The sequence below is a fragment of the Schistocerca gregaria genome, chromosome X, assembly GCF_023897955.1.
Source record: "Schistocerca gregaria isolate iqSchGreg1 chromosome X, iqSchGreg1.2, whole genome shotgun sequence".
Taxonomy (NCBI): domain Eukaryota; kingdom Metazoa; phylum Arthropoda; class Insecta; order Orthoptera; family Acrididae; genus Schistocerca; species Schistocerca gregaria.
This window is the reverse complement of record NC_064931.1, coordinates 670,023,685-670,048,834: the sequence shown is the minus strand read 5'-3', so window position 1 is coordinate 670,048,834 and position 25,150 is coordinate 670,023,685. Positions and strand designations below refer to the sequence as shown.

At 39.0% G+C, this 25,150-nt stretch overlaps 3 protein-coding genes across 8 annotated transcripts in view; all 3 read right to left on the bottom strand.

Annotated features, from left to right (window-relative positions):
• Nucleotides 1-25,150, bottom strand: part of LOC126298264 (uncharacterized) — a 226,816-nt gene that overhangs the window by 31,413 nt on the left and 170,253 nt on the right. The window lies entirely within an intron of this gene.
• The window catches only part of LOC126299024 (uncharacterized protein DDB_G0271670-like), a 31,784-nt gene that overhangs the window by 5,758 nt on the left and 876 nt on the right, over nucleotides 1-25,150 (bottom strand). The window contains exon 1 of one of the 6 annotated variants that reach the window (XM_049990667.1): nucleotides 24,622-24,928. The exons of 1 other annotated variant lie outside the window; for it this stretch is intronic. The gene's annotated coding sequence lies outside the window, so the exon portion shown is untranslated. Of the gene's footprint in view, nucleotides 1-23,874; nucleotides 24,577-24,621; nucleotides 24,929-25,150 lie in introns of those variants that run through there. 4 more of the 6 variants (XM_049990665.1, XM_049990662.1, XM_049990663.1 and 1 more) reach the window with 4 other exon arrangements.
• Nucleotides 3,864-25,150, bottom strand: part of LOC126299026 (protein GVQW3-like) — a 168,570-nt gene continuing 147,283 nt past the window's right edge. The window contains exon 2 of the mRNA XM_049990668.1: nucleotides 3,864-6,750. Coding sequence (XP_049846625.1) covers nucleotides 4,127-4,609 — 483 coding nt within the window. The 5' untranslated portion in view covers nucleotides 4,610-6,750 and the 3' untranslated portion in view covers nucleotides 3,864-4,126. The remainder of the gene's footprint in view (nucleotides 6,751-25,150) is intronic.

Sequence of the window (25,150 nt, the reverse complement as noted above, 5' to 3'; positions counted from 1 at the left end):
GGTGTCTGCCTATTACACATTACAACACTCTTCAACTGTCCGCGGAGTGTCCCATTCTGCTCTCTCACAATGTCTAATGACTACTGAGGTCACTGATATGGAGTACCTGGCAGCACAATGCACCCAATATGAAAAATGTATGTTTACGGGGTGTCCGGATACGTTTGATCATGTAGTGCACATGAGCAGGAAAAAGAACTTCACTGGGCCCATGTTTATATAGTTATTTTCAGCTTTATTACACGAGTATTTATTTGCAATTGTTAAGTGAGCTATTATGTCAAAAAGGTCCACAGCTAGAGCTTTCAACTGTGTACACATCAAAGAACCTATCCTAGCTGTAGCATGCTGGCAATATGTGTTTGACAATGTTGATTTCATTGTTTCTGCTATCAATGGCAAAGACTTTTCAGAGCATGAGTAGTAGTACCAAATGGACCCCCTCAGCCTTGGCTCTTCCAGCATCTGATGAGGCACAGATGCTCAAACTGCCTTCTTCTGCAACAGAAGTACGTCACTTGAATGTTATGGAACTTCAGAGATTTCAACACAAGACAAGCAATGCATTATGGCACATTACTGTCCTAAATTTGAATGTAAGTCCTTTTCCATCAGAGATATGGACACCCACCCTGCAAGATATACTGTGGATATATGGTAAGTGGCTCCAGTCACTGCAGCCCACTCTATTACAAGTGCTAGCTATGCCAGTAACACAAAGTTGAGGGAAGTGCAGTAACTTTCTGGTCAATAATTAATTCACCAGCAAGTGACTACAACATAGTTACCCAACTTTAGAAGATGTTGCCAACAACAAGCAGTAGCAAGATACGACATTTACCAACCCAGTCTCTTTCCCACTAGCACCGCATATGCCAATGACGTCATACTTACAAATGAAGCATTTCTCAGCCACTGTTTGTAGGAATCCATTTTACATAAAAGCTCACATAACAACTGCAATTAAGTACTTATGCAATGAACTGAAAATACCTCCACTATATAAACACAACATCAGTGAAGTTATTTTGTCTACTTACATAAGGGGACCACAGATGAAACACTGGGAGGTACAGTCTGTAAACTGAAAAGCAAGCAGTGCTGGTGGTGAAGGAAGTCACTTTTCTCAGAAGAATCCAGCTTCTCGTAGCCATATTACACAACTTCATACAAACTCAGTAAGGTGTTATAATGGCATCTTTGTTGCCGTAAAGGCTTTCTTGACTAACATTTGCTCACCATGTCTAATCTAAAGGCTAATTTACACCCATGAACGATACAGAGTGCATTTAAAGAAAACCTGATTTGCATCCCCATAGTGTCACTACTAGCGCCACTCTTATGCGACTGGCACAAAATTGCAAACAGAAATCACTGTTCAAAAGTAGAAACGTGCCTAACAACTTTTGTTTATTTCACACAACCCCTTGCTGGTGCTGAATTTTTTTCTGATATAGCGTGGAACTGTATCTAACACCTTCCGGAAGTCAAGTAATACTACCCACCCCAGTGATTATTTTTCCTGTCTCTCTTCTAACAATATTCCATATTAATTTGATTTTATTGCTGGAGTTGTTAATTTCTTCTCTAACATACATATTTCTTGATTTCCTTACAACTTCTCTCAGTATGTTACAATAATTTGTTATAGTGTAAAACTACTTCTGGATCTTTACTCGTTCTTGCTGTCTCATACAGTTTTCTTTTTCTTTCTGAAGACGCTTTAATGAATGTAATAATCCAAGGTTTCTTTGAAAAGTGTGTGGTGTTACATTTAGTAATTTTCTTTGGGAAAAAGTGTCCAAAAAGGAATATAAATGGATCAAGAAATATGTTGCATTCATCATTAACATTTGGCTCATTATATACATCTCCCCAATTAACATTTCTTAAGCTCTCTCTGAAGTGCTTTATAGATACCGGGTTTAGCTACCTCATGTTTTTACTTAATGGTTTCCGAACCTTGTTAGGTTTTGTAAATTAATCAGTTGTGAATCATGGTCTGACAATCCATTTACCACAGGAAAAGCATGTGTTTGTTTTACGTCCTCTTTCTGTACAAACACATTATTTATTAGTGTTCTACTGTCTTGAGCTATATGTGTAGGGCAATTGATCGCTGATTCTAAGTTATAGTTATATATACACTTCTAGTTCACGTTTCCTATCTGATTTACTTCAGGGTGTATCGCAGACAAGGGGGGGGGGGTGGGGGGGGGAAACCGGATTTCCCGGTTAAAATTACACTTTCTCTCGGGTGAAAGTACACTTTTTCCCTGTCAAGTGACAGTATACTTTTCCTCAGAACTGTAAAAATGATCAATCCTTTGAATGGTTATGGAAAAAAAAAAAACCACGTTTTGGAAAGATCTTTGATGTGCAGCAACATGTACGCTGCATATTACGAAAGTGTAAATTTAAATTCCACCAAACGCCACATGTTACTTTCCGAAGCATTGAAATCAAGTTTGCAATGCGCTTTTGTAGCCAGTTCTAGCTCGTCACGTGATCTCGCCAGCCGATGACAGCGGATCTTCTAGCGTAGGATACATGATGTAGTCAGCCAATAGCAAAATCAGTGTTAAGTAGCGCGTACACACAAATAGGAAAAGTTTATGGTTTAAATTAACATACACAGCGTTACTACAAGAAAAGAAAAGCTTTCACATACAATATTGGTCTCTGAGATTAGTAAGCTGCAAGAGAAGCTAAGCTTTCACATATAATGTTGATTTTTTTTGCGCGTGTTACACTTTAAGATACAACACACAAATGCGTCAGTAAAATTTTTAATAAAGACATAAATGTATGATCTTCTGAGCTTCAAATTTTTCTAAATGTACATCCTCAAAGATGTTATTTTAAAATGAGAGGCAAACGCTCTGTGATTTAAGAAATTCATCGTACATTCTCGCACATAATTCATCTTCCATAAAAGGAAATTTACTTTTAAAGTAACGCTTTTCAAACAACCATTCGAAATATTTTCCCGTGACCTGTTAGAAATAGGTTCTTTTCAGTAGTTGCCAGAAACTGGCATCGCAGATCTTACACTGTGTCATAAAAGAAACAAACATCAGAGGATGTTCCAAGAACATTGGAATTTCATGAACCATACTACAATGCGTAATTTGGCTTGAATTGCACATTCGTATGTCCAGATTCGGACATAAATTTTCTTGACTACCTGTACTGTATTATCTCATGTTTGGTTCTTTATTATGGCATAATGCCATACGTGCTAGAAGATGAGAACATGCACTTTTGAAATGCAGCGAACAGTTGAAACTAGCCCATAGTATGGATCTAAACACTTTGTTTCAAATAAATTGACTGCCCCAGCGGAAAAGATTAATAAAAGCCAAATTTCTTTAGCAAACCGACAAAAATAACTTCATTGTTCTGCAAGGCGATTGATGCCTGACTGTCAGAAAGGTGGAGATAAAACCTGAAACTAATAACATATTTTAGCCTTCCGTAATTATGAGAACGTATTTTAATTCATTTGATAGCTCACGGCCATAGATATCCGTTATTGTTTTCGTTTAATGTGAAAGCAATAAATGAAGAGCAAACAGCAAAATCACTATACGTAAACACGGGTCACGTGGAGACTCCCCACTACTAGGTGCATTCAAGTTCTAAGGCCTCCGATTTTTTTTCTAATTAGCTACTCACCCGAAATCGATGAAACTGGCGTTACTTCTCGATGTAATCGCCCTGCAGACGTAGACATTTTTCACAACGCTGACGCCATGATTCCATGGCAGCGGTGAAGGCTTTTTTAGGAGTCTGCTTTGACGGTGAATGTGTGGCCACAGTAAGTGTCTTTCACTGTTGGTAATAGCCAGTAGTCACTAGGAGCCAGGTCAGGTGAGTAGGGAAGCATGAGGAATCACTTCAAAGTTGTTATAATGAAGAAACTGTTGCGTAACGTTAACTCGATGTGCGGGTGCGTTGTCTTGGTGAAACAGCACACGCGCAGCCCTTCCTGGACGTTTTTGTTGCAGTGCAGGAAGGAATTTGTTCTTCAAAACATTTTCATAGGATGCACCTGTTACCGTAGTGCCCTTTGGAACGCAATGGGTAAGGATTACGCCCTCGCTATCCCAGAACATGGGCACCATCATTTATCAGCACTGGTGGTTACCCAAAATTTTTTTGGTAGTAGTGAATCTCTGTGCTTCCATTGAGCTGACTGGCGCTTTGTTTCTGGATTGAAAAATGGCATCCACGTCTCATCCATTGTCACAACCAACGAAAAGGAAGTCCCATTCATGCTGTCGTCGTGCGTCAACAGTGCTTGGCAACATGCCACACGGGCAGCCATGTGGTCATCCGTCAGCATTCGTGGCACCCACCTGGATGACACTTTTCGCATTTTCGGGTCATCATGCAGGATTGTGTGCACAGAACCCACAGAAATGCCAACTCTGGAGGCAATCTGTTCAACAGTCATTCGGCGATCCCCCAAAACAATTCTCTCCACTTTCTTGATCATGTCGTCAGACCGGCTTGTGCGAGCCCGAGGTTGTTTCGGTTTGTTGTCACACGATGTTCTGCCTTCATTAAACTGTCGCACCCACGAGCGCACTTTCGACACATCCATAACTCCATCACCAAATGTCTCCTTCAACTGTCAATGAATTTCAATTGGTTTCACACCACGCAAATTCAGAAAATGAATGATTGCACACTGTTCAAGAAAGGAAAACGTCGCCATTTTAAGTATTTAAAACAGTTCTCATTCTCGCCGCTGGCGGTAAAATTCTATCTGCCGTACAGTGCTGCGATCTCTGGGACGTATTGACAATGAACGCGGCCTCATTTTAAAACAATACGCATGTTTCTATCGCTTTCCAGTCCGGAGAAAAAAAATTGGAGGCCTTAGAACTTTAATGCACCTTGTAGAACGCTCTGTGAATCAGCCCCGGATCTCCGACATTTCCGAACTGGGGCAATAGTAGCGCCCAGCCACATGTCTGTAGTGAGAAGTGGGGAAAGGTACTTCTCATACGTCACTAAACTGCACACGCACAAGGGCCGGCCCGCAACTGCTCAAACAAATCTAGAGTAAACAGTTGTGACGTCACGATCATTGGTGACAATTTGTTGTTAGGAAGCATTGCATAGTGTTCCCAAAGCCTTTGACACACTTTGCAGTTGGCAAAGTGCTTGTATGATTTATTTTATTTATTTATTTATTTATTTATTTCGTGTTCCAGTGATCCATGTTGTGAATTCATCACAGGATATGGAACGTGTCAGTTTTACAAACTTTTTATGGTATTTTGTAAGTATTGCTATTATTCATATTACAATTATATGGCTTAGATTAACATTACAAATTAAAATCACAAAAAAATAAATGTTACAAAGTTAAGTATTACAGACTCTACACACGTACATACAGAAAATATACTACTGAAAACTTAAGATGTTGACGAGTAATAAATATACAGGATCACAAACGAAGAGTGGGAAATGTATCTGAGACTTATCCGTACAGGTACTAGGGTACTATTCATCATGGTTCAGGAACTCTTCTATAGTATAAAATGACCCTTGCAATAGGAACAGCCTTAAGCTTTTCTTAAACGAGAACTCATCATCTACTAAACCCTTAATTTGTGAAGGGAGGACATTAAAAATCTTACAACCACTGAAGTGGACCCCCTTCTGTACCTTACTCAGGTTTGCATGCTCATAGTGGATATCATCTTGTTCTTCTAGTATCATGATTATGATAAACACTATTAGGTTTGAAGAGGGGCTTTTTTTTTCCTTATGAAACACATCAAGGAGAATATATATTGTGCAATGGATGTGAAGATTTGAAGTTCTTTAAAAAGATTTCTGCATGTGGCTCTAGGGTGGGCTCCACTCATGAGTCTTATGGCTCTTTTCTGTGCAGATAGCACTTTCCTAGCAAGTGGCTGATTTCCCCAGAATATGATTCCATATGCCATAATGGCATGAAAATAACCATAATAAGCTGATTTACTGGTTTCCGTATTTCTGTAAGAGCAGATAATGCGTAAAGCTTAAGTTGCCGAATTCAGCCTTTTGCAGAGATCCAAGATGTGGTTTGACCAGTTTAGTTTGCTATCTATATGTAAGCCAAGGTACTTTGTACTATCGACCTTAGCTATCTGCATGTCACCTAGTTTTTGTTCTTGTTCATCTTCTTTAGAGACTGTCCGAAACTGGACATAGTTTGTTTTACTGTGATTAATAGAAAGACCATTTACATTAAACCAGTTCACAATATCACTAAAAACCTTATTAGCTGTCACCTCAAGTTCATCCACTGAGTTATCAACCAGTAGCGTAGGGTCATCAGCAAAGATGGTGAATTTACTGTGTTTTATTGTTGTATTTGGCGTATTTCTTTTGCGACTTAAGTTTTATTTTCATTTTTTTTCTCCCGTTTATGTTTTGTTGCTGCAACATAATACTGCAGAAGCGGGATACAGTAATATGCTTTGTTAGAGTATTGGTTCTTACCCGTCAGAGTCACAGAAACTTAACTGAAAACTAAAACAATGAAAAATTCCCCGGTTTATCCCAGATCCTATACACCCTGTTACTTAGAAAGTTTACACTGAAACTACTTCTTTTTGTCTGACAGACAGCATAATAGGGAGTCACACTTTTTTTTATGAGCAGCTCCCAGTCTCCTAATGGGGACCTATACACTGTTGCTAATATCAGTACTACATTATCTAGCAGAAGTTCACATGCACAAACCTCAAAGTGCTGATCAACACAAAATTTCCTTACTTCTACAGTTTTGCAATTATACCCTTGTTTTATGAAAATGGCAACTCCTCCTTTATCCATCCTAGATCTATAAGTGTAAGATGCTAAATTATACCCACTTATATTGACACTATCCATGGCCACAGTTACATGGTGTTCAGACAGACAAGAGTATATCAATTGAACATGCATGTAAAATTTCACTTTAAACATAATTTCGTTTGTAACAGGGAAGCAAACCAATGCTTTCATTGATGCAGGGAGTTGTATGAAAGATGTGATGAGCAGTATTTGCTTTGACTGACTCCAGATACACACTGCAAAAACAAAATTGCAAATGTCTGCTGAAACACAGCAGAAAATTTACATGACAACTCTTAGGAGGGACACCATGGATGAGTTGTCTGGGTGTAACAGTAACTTCATTTATAGACATCAGCACGGGTATCAAATGTGCATATAGCGCAGTAGGAGCTTCAAATTTAACATCACTTCAGCAACCTGCATGTCCCTGTCTAGGTATCCTACCGTGGAAAGGAGCCTAATCTACATTTCATTCCTAGCACACCTCTACATCGTTGAAATGTGAAAGCTAGGTCAATAGACCACCACACTCAACATGGATCAAAACCGGGTCAAAACTTGTACAGTGGTTCCTGGGATTAGTCTGATCATATAGACAGAAAGTGTGGCACAAAATGGCCATATAGGAAAAACTGTAAAACTATTGTCAGATAATTGTTGCTTCTTTGATAACTAACTCTAAAAGGATGAACCAGTCTCTTCAAGATACATTAAAATAATCTACTCAGTAATTTGGACAGGAATCTACACAACATGCAAGACCTTAAACCCTTTTCCACACTCATCTCATTGTATTTAAAACAGTGGACAAATCATTATTATGACAAACTGCTGCCCTTTTTTCAAAATATAAAGCGCAATCAAGGAAAATGTGGCATAGCACAACAATCAATGCACCCTGGTGGGTCCTCCTGCAGTTGCCTTTGTGTCAGATTTCAGTGCCCTATTCTCAGTCATGTTAAGGCCACTACTTTCTACCTGTGTGACTGCAAAGATGTTCATCATGGCAAAATTGTTGGCTTTATCAGGCTTAATTTGTACTTTTTACTGCCAACCACTCAGTCTCTTTTTGACACCTAACTCTTCTACTCAATGAGTAACAGCAGCCAAGGGGACAGCATGGGATAGTACATTGATTACTTGCCACCAACCCTTGCTGCCATGTAAGCTTGCGCATTTCCATGGATTCCTGTACGGCCTGACACCCAGACGAATGATACTTCATTCCCTTGCTACTGTACTAAGTGAAAGGTGTCTTGTTATGTGTTAGCTCCTTAGTTTACTGGGTACATTTGCTGAATGATCTATATAGCACCCAAGGCATCACAGCAAATGAGTAAATTATTCCAACAAATGCACATCATCTGCTGCTTTAGGATTGTAGAGATTCCTTTGTCAAATACAGTAATTTCATCTCGAAGTCAACTCATAAAGACACTGCCAGGGTAAACTACAGGGCAGCTGACAGTACATCCCTGCTTGGACCTATGAATGTAAACAAATTGTATAAAAATTAGTAAATGGCTTGTTTAAAATAAAATCTGATGTATAAGATTTCTTGTACTATACTTTCTCTGACCCAGGGTCCCAGACTAAACCTGCACTGCTAAGAGCAAACACAGACAACATGCAACAGGTCAGTCTGACTGGAATTTGAACATATACATCCTGACCATGTGTACAGTCATCCTGCAAAGGATCATCACACTTTGTAACTGGTGAAAAGCCACACTGATGGGATATCTAAAGAGAAGTAGGCTGCTGTCTTTATACATCTCCAGATATTAAAGTCTCTTCACAGTACCCATTAACCATCATAAATATGCTATGGACACTTCAGCAGATGGAAGAAGACATTCAACAGTAACTTTAAAACATACAACATACCAAATTCTACTGGATACACAGCACAGTTTACTAGTGCCATCAACGACCTTTTGATACCACGGAACTGTTGCTGAAGTAAATGTATCTCTGATTTTAGCAGGAAAACTGTATCATGCCATCAGCCAAAGTTATCTACATGAATAGCTACAATATAGCTACAATCTACTGATATGATCCACGATGCTACAGCTGCAAGCCACACAGATGTGAATTATGTTTCTTTGTATATAAATGCTGCCATTGCATATCCTTGCTGATACAAATTAAAATTCTTTATTAATCCAGTAAATTTTTGACAGATTGTGGGATGTCATTTGAGCATGAGCATGCACACTAGCGTTTCTCTTTAGCTGATGAAGGCTGTGACCAAAATCTTTATGTAAATGTCATAATTGTAGCTGTCTGCCACTTCACTTCATGTGTCTTCTTTCAACCAAGTAACAATGTATTTTCCTAAATTGTTGATATTCCTATCTGGGGTTTCTGTAACACTATTTGTAGTAAAGGTTTTACAGGCTGATGTCCTTACTGACTCCACACAGAGACTGCCTGGTATCATGTTCATTTATGTTGAAGTTTTTGTTTCTCTCTAACATATTTACATGATTCTAGAACAAAACTGCAAGGGAGTGAGAACTGTGGAAGCTTGCTTTTAGAGCAAATAAATGCAGGCTGTAGCATACAATTTTAGGTGTGTCATTTGTTTTTATTGTGTGTGTGACACTGTAATTCTGTCAGCACCAGCAAAGGACTTGGAAGAGCAGTGGAACGGAATGGACAGTGTCTTGCAAGAAGGATATAAGATGAAGATCAACAAAAGCAAAACAAAGATAATGGAATGTAGTCAAATTAAGTCGGGTGATGCTGAAGGAATTAAATCAGGAAATGAGACACGTAAAGGAGTTTTGCTATTTGGGGAGCAAAGTCACTTATGCTGGTCGAAGTAGAGAGGATATTAAATGTAGACTGGCAATGGCAAGGAAAGAGTTTCTGAAGGAGAGAAATTTGCTAACCACAACTTGACTAGAAAAAGGGATCAGTTGGTAGGACATGTTCTGAGGCATAAAGGAATCACCAATTTAGTACTGGAGGGCAGGGTGGAGGGTAGAAATCATAGAGACACCAAGAGATGAATACACTAAGCAGATTCATAAGGATGTAGGTTGCAGTAGGTACTGGGAGATGATTAAGCTTGCACAGGATAGAGTAGCATGGAGAGCAGTCTCAGTCCTGAGGGCCACAATAACAACAAGAAGTGTGTCCGCTATTTTAAATCGTGCTGAAACCATATGCCTAAAACTTGTTTCCAGTCGGGGTGTAATGCTTCTGAATTTTTGTGAAAAAGGTGTTGGAGGATCTCCTTTTAAACAGAAGTTCAGAAAAGTTGTTTTGAGTGTATTTATTATTAGCTTATTTCCTTCAAGCAAGTCATGTACCTGGTCTGTATATTTATTTATGTTTGCTCATAGTTGTCTTTGGGTTTTAAGAAGAATCATTATACAACCCTTAATTTTAACATTCTAAAATTTATGAGCAGACTTTCTAGTTTTATGTGAGAATCCCAGTGCTACGATTCTGACAAGAAGAGATAAATCCAACATCCTCTTTCTGGATTCAATTTGCCTCCCACATTAAATTTCCCAACTGGTAAATAACAAGAGAGTAACAGAAAATATTTTCGTTTATATCTCTTAGGTAGATGTGTTCACTCTTCCAGACATTAAAAATGGGTTACCAATTCATTACGTACAGGTTTTAACAATGGATGGCATAAAGACAGATATAAGAGTACACAGATACACAAGAAATTAGATCAAACCTGCTATCTGAAACAGAATTACCCATTCAACTTCCTACAAACCACTAAAATTAGTCTCTGTAGGAACTCATTAGACCTGCTTCATTGTGTTATGAGAAAGTAAGTTATTAATTACATTCCTGTGTCCTAGCACACTAATAAGATTTGTAGAAACAGGTAAATTCTTATGTAGCGTTACATAATACTGTGCATATATTACTACTTCGAGTTCACTTAACTGTACTATGGTTATCTCAGCTTATTTTAATGTGTGAAAAAGTATTTAAAGAAATGCATGTACATAGAATACTGACATGTTTACTTGATCTGACCATCCTGATTTGGATCTTTGAAGGCTTATTCAAATTTCAAATTATTCCATGCAAATGCCACAATAGTTCTTAGTCATGGCCATGGGTGACACATTCCTCTTTAGACGCGTGTCCATCTTCACACGAAATGGTGAGGACCATGGCAACATGAGTATGCCATCATAAAATGTCCAACCTTAGCTAGGGTTGATTTACTGGTGTGTACTGAAAATTAATGTCTCTGAATTTTTTATTCTGTTTGCAATTTTGGTTGAGGTATTATATGTCATGCACCTTACTCTGTCAACTTTCACACTTCACTGACACGAATTGCAACCCTCTGTGAACAGAGGGCTCCAAACTATAGCGTGTAACATGGTGGCATTTAACATAACTATGTCGGTGTGTGAGAAACAGCATGCTGTACTCGAATTTCTAACCGCAGAAGAGTGTTCACACATGGTGCACCATCTCCTTCAGCATGACAATGCCAGACAACACAGGTGCACTGCGACATCTGCAACAATTGGATGCCTTGGATTCATTTTCATCCTCCGTACAGTCCCAACTTGGCCCCATCTGATTTTCATCTGCTTCCAAACCTTACCTTGGAGGGACTTCACTTTGACAGGGATGAAACAGTGCAAGCAGAGGTGAGACTGTGGCTCCAACAAAGTCAAACATTCTACAGTGAGGGTATCACCAAACTGGTCTCTCATTGGGTGAAATGTGTTTGTTGCCAGGACGACTACATTGAAAACTAAAAATGTAGACATGATGAATAAAGATATAGAATGTTAATGAAGTTTGTTTTATTTAATAACCTTAAAGGGCTTTTACATAAAAAAAAACTCTGAGACATTACTTCTCAGCACACCTTTGTACCGCTAACAATAAATGTTTCAGAAGGTACCTTCCAACTGCATGTGTTTTTAACAGAAATTATATAAACACTTCACCTAAACACACAGGTGGAAGATATATTTTGAAATGTAGTGCGTGGAATAAATCAACTCCTTACAGTGTTCTTTTCTTGCCCACTATTAATAGTTGCGAAAACAGTAAATTCTTTTGCTGCATTAATTTCTTTATTATTGCATTGAATTTTCATATTAAAAATTCACAGCTCAATGTTTCATTATTGTGATTTTTTGTCTGCTACTAAGTTCTAGGTGAGGCCTCACTTGTTCTAAGAACTTCTTTCATAGAATAAAAAATAAGCAAACATTATAAAAAGAGAGATTTTATAGAGCACATATTGTTGATGCTGAATTCAATGCACTGCTGTAGGCATTTTCAAATTTTATGAGAGTGCTTTTCCAATAATGTACAGAAAAAAATAAAAGCACATTACAGTCTTTATGTAGTGACAAATTTTCTCAAGAACATATGTTTCAATTTGGTTTCATTAACCAGTTGCAGCGAAGGACGAATCACCATTCGTTAAATATCGAGCAGGAAGGAACATCATATGATACAATTTTCCAATCTACAATGATGGACATGATTTACTGTTGTTAGTGTCAGTGAAGTCACCAAAACTTGCACGAGCAAATTTTTTTTTTTTTAAAACTGAGTTTCAGAGTTGGAACACTCGAGTTTTCACGTGTGCAATGTCTAGCATGTGATTAAAAGTGTGAAAATTCAATGCAGTTGTTTAGGCAAAGTAACTTAAATCTTGCTCAAAGACAAGATCCTCGTCATACACTGACTGACCAATGCCAGAAGCTAAGTTATTTAGGAAGCGAATCATGACTATTGTCAATTTGAAGGAATCTGTAACTGAAAAATGGATGTTATTTTGCTTATTTGTTTGTGCCCAAGTATAATAAAAGAAATATAAACAGAAGTTAGTTGAAATGGTACTTTGAAAAATATTCAGAATGATTTACTTCTGTGTTTACCATGAACAAGTTAGAAAGATTTCCAGAACTTCACAGTTTGTCATATTTATACAATATGTTTTTCCCAAGTGTAAACCTACTGGAAGGTTTTCAACTTTTCTCACTCTTGTGAGTGCCATGCCTTAGAAAAATCCCTTTGAAACTTTACTGGCTAATCTGGATATTTTAGGCAAATTTATTTATCGTACTTACAATGGTGTAGCTGTCACAAGTAGTCATCATTCGGACAACCAGACACCTTAAATAGCACTATAGACATGCTCATTATTTTTGAAGTTATGGCCATAATCATAACACAGACATAATTTTTTACTGACATCAGTAAGAATTTTAGCTACTTCCCATTCCCCAGCTCTTCTAAGTGAACTATGATGTGTGACACAAAATGCAGCCTCAAATCAAGAATAATACTAACTGAACACAAAAATAGTCACTTACAGAGTACACAGAGAAAGTCCAGCTTTCAACTCAACAAACTATTGTGATTACAATCACAAGAAGGTGCTATCTAATATTACAACCACCATAATTTTAACTTTGGTTGTCTGTATTTTATCATATCACATCACACACTGATATACTGTACAACTCATTACAGACTATTGATTCATGACAGTATAAGAAGATCTAACACTTTTAAAACAGCTGTACAAGGTATATGAGATACAATTATTGGCAAAATTTCCATACCATTGCCAAAACTTCCACATACAGAAAGAGGCTGCATCCCATCAATAAATATGCACAGAAACATGGAATTCTAAAAATGGAAGCTGTGAAAAAGAGTTACACAATTCTCACTCAGGTTCATGACTGCTTGTACTTCACAACCCACCTAATCACTGCCCAGTATACAACTTTGAAAGGTTCCCATACATATTGCTACAGGGGTCTCACGAAATACATCCTTCCAGAATGAGATGTTCACTCTGCAGCCGAGTGTTCGCTTCTATGAAACTTCTGGCAGATTAACACTGTGCACCGGACGGAGACTCAAACTCGGGACTTTTGCCGTTTGCAGGCAGGTGCTCTATCCAAGCACGACTCACTCCCCATCCTCACAGACTCTGCCTTAGAAACTTCACAGAACCTCTACTGCGAACCTTGCACAGCTAGCATTCCTAGGGGAAAGGATATTGCGAGGTAAAAATCTCATTCTGGAAACATCGTCCAGGCTGTGGCTAGGCCGTGCCTCCGCAATATTCTGTCTCTCGGCAGTGCCAGTTCTACATGGTTTGCAGGAGAGCTTCTGTGAAGACTGGAAGGTAGGAGACGAGATACTGGCAGAAATAAGGCTGCGATGATGGGGGGTTGAGTCGTGCTTGGGTAGCTCAGCCAGTAGAGCACTTGCCTGCAAAAGACGAAGGTCCCAAGTTCGAGTTTCAGTGTGGCACACAGTTTTAATCTGGCACAAAGTTTGAAATATATCCTCCTTGGAATGTGCTAAGACGAAAATAGAGCTTTAAATACTCCAAATGAGTAAAAAGTTTAGAACTCTCACAAGTGCTGTTGTAAAACTAAGATATCTAGTCAAAATAATTTTCAGGAGCCTTTTAGTGAATGAATGTCTTTCTATATCCTGAAGAAAATATATTTTTTCTGAAGTCTCAGGTGTACAGTGTTCCCCATTGAGAGAAACCTCAAAGTGCACTGCACTCTACTATGAGTGAGTCAGTAACAAACTCTTTACACTATTGGGGAGTGGAATAGATTGTTTCATATAAGCTTATCCATAAAGAATTTTCTATGTTACTGATTTCTGGCCATGTTTCATTAGCTATTCCTAACCCAGTAGTCTGTCTAACACTGAACCACCACTGCATTTGCTCCATTTGTTTTCCTAATACACATATCAATAATTCACTTTTCAGTGCAACAGATAACTCCATTTTTTTTTTCCATTTGAAAATGATACTAGTATCGCACATTCAGGGCCATACTGAAACATAGAGCAAACAATGTATTGGAGGGAAATTGTTCACAGTTAATGATAAATGTGTGCTCATGTAATTTCAATATGAGGTTCGGCAAAGACCAGGCTTTAGTTGAGCAATGGGTCATGTAATTACAATACGAGGTAGAGCAAAGACCAGGCTTCAGTTTATCACTGGGTCACCGAGTGACCTATACTGGCACACAGCTCAATTTCAATAGATTCTCATGAAGTCTGACTAACATGAAATCTGCAGCATGGCAGAAATATATAGAAGCTTCAGGTAACATAGACTAAAAATAACTCGCGCGGAACATACTTGGGAAACTCGCGCGGAACATACTTGGGAAACTCGCGCGGAACATACTTGGGAAACTCGCGCGGAACATACTTGGGAAACTCGCGCGGAACATACTTGGGAAACTCGCGCGGAACATACTTGGGAAACTCGCGCGGAACATACTTGGGAAACTCGCGCGGAACATACTTGGGAAACTCGCGCGGAACATACTTGGGAAACTCGCGCGGAACATACTTGGGAAACTCGCGCGGAACATACTTGGGAAACTCGCGCGGAACATACTTGGGAAACTCGCGCGGAACATACTTGGGAAACTCGCGCGGAACATACTTGGGAAACTCGCGCGGAACATACTTGGGAAACTCGCGCGGAACATACTTGGGAAACTCGCGCGGAACATACTTGGGAAACTCGCGCGGAACATACTTGGGAAACTCGCGCGGAACATACTTGGGAAACTCGCGCGGAACATACTTGGGAAACTCGCGCGGAACATACTTGGGAAACTCGCGCGGAACATACTTGGGAAACTCGCGCGGAACATACTTGGGAAACTCGCGCGGAACATACTTGGGAAACTCGCGCGGAACATACTTGGGAAACTCGCGCGGAACATACTTGGGAAACTCGCGCGGAACATACTTGGGAAACTCGCGCGGAACATACTTGGGAAACTCGCGCGGAACATACTTGGGAAACTCGCGCGGAACATACTTGGGAAACTCGCGCGGAACATACTTGGGAAACTCGCGCGGAACATACTTGGGAAACTCGCGCGGAACATACTTGGGAAACTCGCGCGGAACATACTTGGGAAACTCGCGCGGAACATACTTGGGAAACTCGCGCGGAACATACTTGGGAAACTCGCGCGGAACATACTTGGGAAACTCGCGCGGAACATACTTGGGAAACTCGCGCGGAACATACTTGGGAAACTCGCGCGGAACATACTTGGGAAACTCGCGCGGAACATACTTGGGAAACTCGCGCGGAACATACTTGGGAAACTCGCGCGGAACATACTTGGGAAACTCGCGCGGAACATACTTGGGAAACTCGCGCGGAACATACTTGGGAAACTCGCGCGGAACATACTTGGGAAACTCGCGCGGAACATACTTGGGAAACTCGCGCGGAACATACTTGGGAAACTCGCGCGGAACATACTTGGGAAACTCGCGCGGAACATACTTGGGAAACTCGCGCGGAACATACTTGGGAAACTCGCGCGGAACATACTTGGGAAACTCGCGCGGAACATACTTGGGAAACTCGCGCGGAACATACTTGGGAAACTCGCGCGGAACATACTTGGGAAACTCGCGCGGAACATACTTGGGAAACTCGCGCGGAACATACTTGGGAAACTCGCGCGGAACATACTTGGGAAACTCGCGCGGAACATACTTGGGAAACTCGCGCGGAACATACTTGGGAAACTCGCGCGGAACATACTTGGGAAACTCGCGCGGAACATACTTGGGAAACTCGCGCGGAACATACTTGGGAAACTCGCGCGGAACATACTTGGGAAACTCCAAGAAAGAATCTAGGAATATCAATCAACCCTGTAAACGCCATTTCCCAATGGCTGCCAAGATAACATTACACTACTAATAAATTGCATTTGCAGTAATTATTACCATATAGAGCCTGTGGGTGGAAAACAAACCTTAATCTATAGTGTTCTAATAAGTGTCCATAGCCATACAGCGATTTGCATGTGTTCCAATACGGGTTCTCAATTTTCTAGTGAAACATCTGCTTCATCCAATTTACTGAAACTCAGATAACTCAATCACGAAAATTAGCATAATATGTGGAGACATGAATGTCAACACAGAAGATGATGGCAAAATTAGCAACAGCTTCCTAAACATTTTGAACACTTTCGGTGTGGGAAGAATGGTAAACACTGCAACGATGATTTTAAAAAGTTCAGTTTCAATTTTTGACCATTTACTTATGGGCACTGACAGGGAAAACTGTAAGGTATTTATAAAAGATCATGACATTTCAAATTATTACTGTCAGATAATAGAGCTAAAAACATGCTCAATGAAACTTCCTGGCAGATTAAAACTGTGTGCCGGACCGAGACTCGAACTCGGGACCTTTGCATTTCACGGGAAAGTGCTCTACCAACTGAGCTGCCCAAACACGACTCTTGCCCCGTCCTCACAGCGTCACTTCTGCCAGTATCTCATCTCCTACCTTCCAAACTTTACAGTTTTAATCTGCCAGGAAGTTTCATATCAGTGCACACTCCATTGAAGAGTGAAAATTTCATGCTCAATGAAACCTGTGAAACTGCAGGCCTACAAAAGGTGCATACTTTTTCTATATACTGGCAAATCAAACCTGAGATGAAATGTATATGGTAAGCAATGTAGATGTTAAGTCCTCTAAATTTTGCACATTATTTAAGTTAATTTTCGAGGTGACACTTCCAAAAGTAGACATTCCTACTGCTGCAGATAGGAAAACAGATGGGTAACTGCAGGTTTTAGAAAGTTCTCACAGACACTCAATTTTCTTAGTTCCTTGCAAGAGCATTCACTAACCCACATATCCTTGAACACTATCATGGGTATTTAAAAAATATATTATATTTAAAAAACAAAGAAAAAACCATTCCATGACAAGTTATTATGTAATTCAGAAAATAAAAGCAAAGTGGTGTGGGAGGTTATAAACCAAGAAGTCTGAGAGGGCGGACACAATGATAATAGCACACATATCAAAAATGAGGATAGAATAACAGGAAGTCCGCAGGAATTAGGAATGTTTGTAAATGATTATTTCTCTGGCACTGCAAAGACAGTGCAGAAAAATCTTTCTAAAACACATTTAGCACCCACAAAGGCTTCCACAGCATTCACAATCATGATGTTTCCCTTAACAGATTTTGAAGTTAGGAATACAGCACAACAATAGACAGCAGGCATAGACGAGGTTCCCGTCTCTGTTCTGAAAGCGTGAATACAACACCAGTTAACAAACCTAATAAATGAATCTTTTAGTTCAGGTTTTTTTTCCCAGAATAAACAAAGCAAGCATGGGTGGACCCATTGCCAAAGAAAGGCAATGCGGAGAGAACTGGAAACTAAAAGACTGATGAACTATATGAACAAACAAACAAACCATCCTTAATGAAGCACAGTTTAGATTCAGAAGTAGAAGTATAACAACACCCATTGCAGAATTCATGAAGATGGTACCCGAAGCTCTAAAAAACAATTATTGTGTTACAGGCAATTTCCAAGGCTTTTGACACCTCTGACCATAAAATACTATTGTGTAAGCTATAAGTGCTAGGTATAAGGGAGACAGCGAATGACTGGTTTTAGTCTCAGTTCAAAAAGAGGATGCGAAAGGTGAAGAATGTTCAACCATCTGCTGATGATAAATGTTTGGTAAAACAACATTTAGACAAGATACATAAATCACATTCCACATAAGCAAGACATGGAAAAAAAGTTATTTTTGCTGATGACATCAACATCGTAGTCACTGATAAGACATAAAAACGGCTGTTAGAGAAAGTGGATGAAATGCTAAATTATGTTTACAATTGGGCAGTATGTAATAAATTAATGCACAACAAAAAGAAAACAAACAGTATGCATTTGAGCATAAAGAGAGGAACCAACTCTTGTCACATTAAGGATAATAAACACGTAGATTGTGTAGCAAACAACAAAGTTTTTAGGGATGGACATTGATTGTCAACTATTATAGTATGTACAAGGATACTGGCAAAGATAATGTCATCAACATATTATGTTTTTAGGGTGTTAGTGTCAGGTCGTAACAGCCAATGTTGTGACATATTATGTCTACATATACTCAGTTCTTAGCTATGGGATTCTTTTCTGGGGATCCAAGTCACAAAACAAGGACATAGTTTTTCCAATTGCAAAAAAGGCCATACTAATAATAATAATAATAATAATAATAATAATAATAATAATAATAATAATAATAACTGAAAGTAGCTGTCAGGCTCACTGTAAAGAGCTACTTAAAAAATTAGGCATCCTTAATGTACCAATTGAGTGTGTACGTCAATCTGTGGTGCATATCGGACAAATTATTACTAAATACTGCACTAATAGTTCTATTCCTAATCATGGAACAAGAGCTAGTTTGGAGTTAAATTCAAACAGGAAAAACAACATAATATTGCACAATTCAAGATTACTTAGAGGACACAGAGTAGTGGATAGTAATGAATGGCGACACTACAGTTCCTTGTCACATTTCAATACGGGGTTAGGGTTTACCGCTTTCACAAGGATCATGAGTGAAGCTGTATAAAGCATAACAGTTACATCATGCCAAATGGGGCAATGCAGCTGTTAGGATGCTGACATCATATTGACCTATGGCAAATGCCATGATGGTTCCTTAAACTAGGCCACTGTCATACACCTGTCCTATTCCCATATGCTACCTGCCTTATCCTCTTAAAGAATGTTATACGTGCTGTGTGATGTATTTTGCTCTGCTGATTGGCACTGTATTACCTCGACAAACCCTGTATCATTGCGAGATGATCCTTGGATGAATGAACAGAAATAAAAAATAATTTGCAAAGTGACATCATCAACAATTTGCCGGGGAGAAATCACAAAGGGATTTCCATCACATGAAATAAGAAGCAAAACCAGTGTTCCAAATACGTAATTAAGACACTGGCCTCTCCCTCAACAAGCCAAAGCCAACAGCGGGTGTGTTTAAAAGAGAGAAAGAGAGAGATAGATTTCCTTCTTGTATGGTTATTTACTTAGCTTGACCAGAGTGGAGTGATATGTTTAACAAGAACAGTTGTTCCCCATTAAGGCCAACATATTAATTATTAAAACGACTACAAAAATCTCCAATCCACTCTACTTTTTAAGATGATGTGTGGTTGGCGATGGAAATGTATCGGTCTGAAGAGCAGTTTATATATCATAAAACAAATCACTGTGAACCGAACAATTTGGTAAATATCTCAAATTGAGTAACAGTGAAATGGAACTGTCTCTACCGTAGGAATTGTACCTGCTATGTGGCAACTATACTAGATTTCCAAAATATGTAGGAAGGGTTAGTATATCAGACACAAGGTTAAGAGGGACCTACCTGTTGGCAACAGTTACCTACTCTTCCTTTTTTGAACTTCTCACGAGCTATCCCACTTTCCTCACGGGCCAGAGACAGTAGTTATGTGCCTGCAAGTTGTGCCTGTGTGAATGTGTGCATGTTTTCTAATTCAGAAGAACACCTTTTGGCCAAAAGCTTAAAAATATAGCAGGTCTTCTCATTGTGCCTGCCTGTGGCTCAGCCTCTCCTCTCTATGGGGAATAGCACAATCTATCCTTTTCATAATATTGCCATCTTTATGAAAGAATGCCTTCATTGCTGATAAACAGGCTGTGAGAATAATATGTGGTGCTCACCCATGATCATCCTGTAGACATCTGTTTAAGAACTGCTGCTTCAGGATATAGTTATTCTCTCATGAAATTTGTTGCAAATAATACACTGTAGTTGAAAAGAAGCAATGATATACACAATTACTGTACCAGAACAAAAATGAGATGGTTGTACAATGCTGCACCCAAAATTTTTTATCATTTACCCAGTGGTGTAAAATGTGTCTGACATACAACAAAGTTTAATTGGAAAATAAATGAAAAGGTTTCATCTTGTTAATTCCTCCTACTCTGTGAAATAATATCTGCTATTGAAATCTGTAAAAGCTCGTGGTTACTCCCATCTGTAAGCCATCTTTTTATTATTTTGGAAAGAAAAGACTGTTGTCAATGATCAAGTCTATTTAGAAAATACTTCATGTTATGAATATGAAAGACTCAGTCCACATCATTACCAATTATTGTGCAAATGACCCATGGAAAATTAAACTAACTAGCTCTCACCTCTTGAAGGAAAGTACTAGGCAGCAATTCTCTCTCATAATTTTACAGTATATATTCTTGGGTGGTTCTCTCTTCTAATATAATACTTCATTTCCACTTTTATTTTAATGAATTACTTTATAATGACATACAGACTCCCGTGGAAAAACTGATGACTGTACTGCATAATTCTAGCTTGTTAAAATAGCTTCAATCACTTAGCCTGCGTGATGGGGATATTATCACAACACACAACATAAAGCAACTGTTATGTACCGTGGGATACGATAGGTTTACGGGATAGATTTATAAAAAAATTAATTGTCTTAATATTTATGAGAGAGGGTCATGCCAAGGTATACCACTGCAGAGGGAAAGATTTGCTTGGGCATCAATCATCTCAATCTACAACACCCTATATTAATTAATGCAGCACTTCAAAAACACCACAAACTTATAAACTATGTTCTTTACAAAAACTGGGTCTCAGCATTATTTTCTTTCCCCAAACAATGGAGAAGATAGGAGATGATTGCAGTAGAAATTACATTTTAGTGAATCCAAATTAAAGAATGTGTTTTACACTGATGTGTTGATACACAAGCTGTCAAGAATAAACTTGTCAGTATCCTGCAGGTGACAAGAAATTAGCACGGAAAACTATCCACCAATTGAAATACAAATACAGGAAACTATAGACAGCAATAAATTATCTTCTATACTACTATGAGACACATAAGTGGCAGTTTCTTTTCGTTATGCTTCATAAATTTACACCAAGACGACTTCTCAGAAAACCATGGTGCTATAAATGACAAACATGGGTAATTTTCCCACTACCAATCTCAACAGAAGGAAGAACGCACAGAATTTAAAATCCCACTGATGGTAAGGACGTTAGATATGGGGCAAACTTTTCGATCTACGATGATAATAGTCGAGTCCTTTTAAAATGAGATTTGTCATAGGAAACCTAGGGAAACCACAAAAAACTTATGTAAGGGTGGCTTAACACAAATTCGAAATGCAATCTAATCAAATATGAGTGCAGCATCCCACCAAGTAATGTTGAAACTCTGAAGGAAGGCACAATGAATAGTGGATATCAGTGTTAACCAGTAGATGAAGTAGCAACAACATTAATCTGATAGTAGCCTAACTAAATGTGCCTCCAATGAATTTGCTCTGAAGTAGAAGACTAAGAGAAACATTTTTTTTTCTTTTTTTTTTTTTAGGAATATATCTGTAAGTGTGGACTACCTAATAAAAGCTAGAGCTGGACTCTTACCTTAATGAGCATTTCAGTATTCAGTGTGCTAGTGAGTATAAAGATTATCTGTTTGTTAGATGTTTCTTAGTAATTCACAAACAAGAAAAGCAAAAAATGCAACAAAAAAAAATGAAATTTGATCCAGCTGCAAGATAAATTTTAAAGTCTGCTCACATTCACAAAAAGTTAGGCCAACTTTGGATATAACAGCTACTCAGTTCTGTTGCATATCTCTCTAATGGCTCCATTCCCCCCTCCCCTCCCCCCACTGCCTCACTAATGGTAATGTGTAGTGCCACTACTTGTCAAAATTTCAAGACTGGAAGGATGATGAAGGAATTATTCATGTAGTGGACAATAAATATTTATACTGGAAACACATATACAAGGAATAAACATTCATTTTTCATAAAAGAATGTTGGCACCATATCCTCAAATCACATTTCTGCCATTTTCAAAATGGGCATGTAAATGTGACTAACTTTACAGATGTTAGATTGGAAAATCACTTTTTCCCTTTTTTTGCCAACTTCACAATTCTGACACCCAAAAGAGATCCTCTGAAAATTTAATATATCACACATCGCTAATAACTAAAAAATTGTTGAGAGTCATTAACTTCGAGAATTTTGGATAAACTTTGAGGCCATAGTTTAATTTGGGTGTTCTCTCAGTGAGCTTTGCAGTATACTATGGCTGATTAGTAAACTAGCCAACAAGCATGATGACATAATGTAACTTAATGTTCATTGGACATTTCATTCTGCAGATACTGTATGCAGTACCAAGGACTAATCCCTCTCACCCTCAATTATTCATAGCATATTTTGAGACAAAAAAATGCTTATGCCCAGGAAGAAAGATATGCTTGTGACAAAATTGTAGTTCAGAGGAGAGAGACCCCCGATTTGAATTAGTTAAAATTAGACTTCAGAAGCATAAGCTATTTCAATTCCTAAAGACTAGTGATGATAGGTAGAAACCTATTTATCAGGTTCTGTATGGCCTTTCACATGTCATCAATAATTAAGATGTAATCTAAAACAAAACCACAATTTTCTGGAACAACTGAAATGCCAGTCCTACAATCAAATAATCAGAAACTAGACAACATCGTTATGGCAGTGATGTGCAAGAGAGGGCTGTGATTAACTGTGGAGAAAAAAATTGATAAGGATGAATAATAACAGGCAGTATCTAAGTCTAGCATCGTAACAGGTAACAACCAATGCAAAGAATAGTAAAGAACACATCAGCATGACATTCAAGTAAAGGGGCAAAAAAATCAGTATGTTTATTCATCTCTCATACTTTTTATCATCTTAAGCACATTAACCTGTCCTTACAACTGACTAGTGTATTTTTATATGCTGGAGCTCGGCCTACTGGTTAAATTGTGTGACACCCTAAAAAATTAAATTCACAGAATATAGAAGTATGACCGTAACTTCTATGCATATACATGATACAGTTAAGACATATTTAAACAAAATTATTTTTCTTTTTACATTTATAAGAGAGGGGCATGCCAAGTAACATCACTACATAGGGAAAGATTGATTTGGGCATCGATCATATCAATCAGGAACACACAACGTAATTAATGCAGCACTCCTAGAACACAAATTATACACCAATGCTAAACAGTGACAAACAATTATAGCACAAGAGTAAAAGATGACTATTACATCAATTATACCAAACTACAACTTGCCAGTAAAGTTGCTGGACAGTATGGTAATCAAGTGTCAACAGCGCCGGTGAAAAGAAGAAATAAAGCAAAATAATTTTGTCGTGGTATTACAGAACTCACGACCAACGTCATTTTCGTGAGTGTGAAAGACACAAGACAGGAAAGACAATGTCTAACAAATAAGAGGAACAAAGCATTAATGAGTTAACCCACGTCCAAACAGAATTTCACGGGTACGACGAACACGTTTAACATTCTTATTTTGTAACAGTAATAATACTCGCACTTTTTCAGTTTCCTTCACATTTTTACGAAAAACGACGATCCCGCATACAGGAAACGAGCTTTCAAAGCTACAGCTTACTAAACTGACACCACACCACAAACAACTGCATTTAAAGCGGCCATACTAAGTATTTACATTCAGTAAAGCGTCATCCAAACGTTGCAAATCCAGCGACAGTCAAGGCAACGTTATACCCGAAGCTACACCTACAACTCAAAACCGTGAAGATTTGGTAATAGGATTTTTCTCGTGTTCGGAACGGAGCTATTTTGATGCAAACCATTAGCCACCAGATCCTCAAACACAGATTTAATTAGTTCCATTAAAAAGGAAAAAAAACAGTAGCAATGTAAAGTAACATTCGTGTAATGGTGGCCATTAAATAATGCACGCACGTACATACACACATTACACACACAGTCTTGAAATACACAACTGGAAATGGAAAAAAGAACACATTGACACCGGTGTGTCAGACCCACCGTACTTGCTCCGGACACTGCGAGAGGGCTGTACAAGCAATGATCACACGCACGGCACAGCGGGCACACGAGGAACCGCGGCGTTGGCCGTCGAATCAGTGTCAGTGTCAGCCAGTTTGCCGTGGCATACGGAGCTCCATCGCAGTCTTTAACACTGGTAGCATGCCGCGACAGCGTGGACGTGAACCTTATGTGCAGTTGACGGACTTTGAGCGAGGGCGTATAGTGGGCATGCGGGAGGCCGGGTGGACGTACCGCCGACCATTCGCAACCGTCTCCATGAAGCTGGGCTACGGTCCCGCACACCGTTAGGCCGTCTTCCGCTCACGCCCCAACATCGTGCAGCCCGCCTCCAGTGGTGTCGCGACAGGCATGAATGGAGGGACGAATGGAGACGTGTCGTCTTCAGCGATGAGAGTCGCTTCTGCCTTGGTGCCAATGATGGTCGTATGCGTGTTTGGCGCCGCGCAGGTGAGCGCCACAATCAGGACTGCATACGACCGAGGACCACAGGGCCAACACCCGGCAT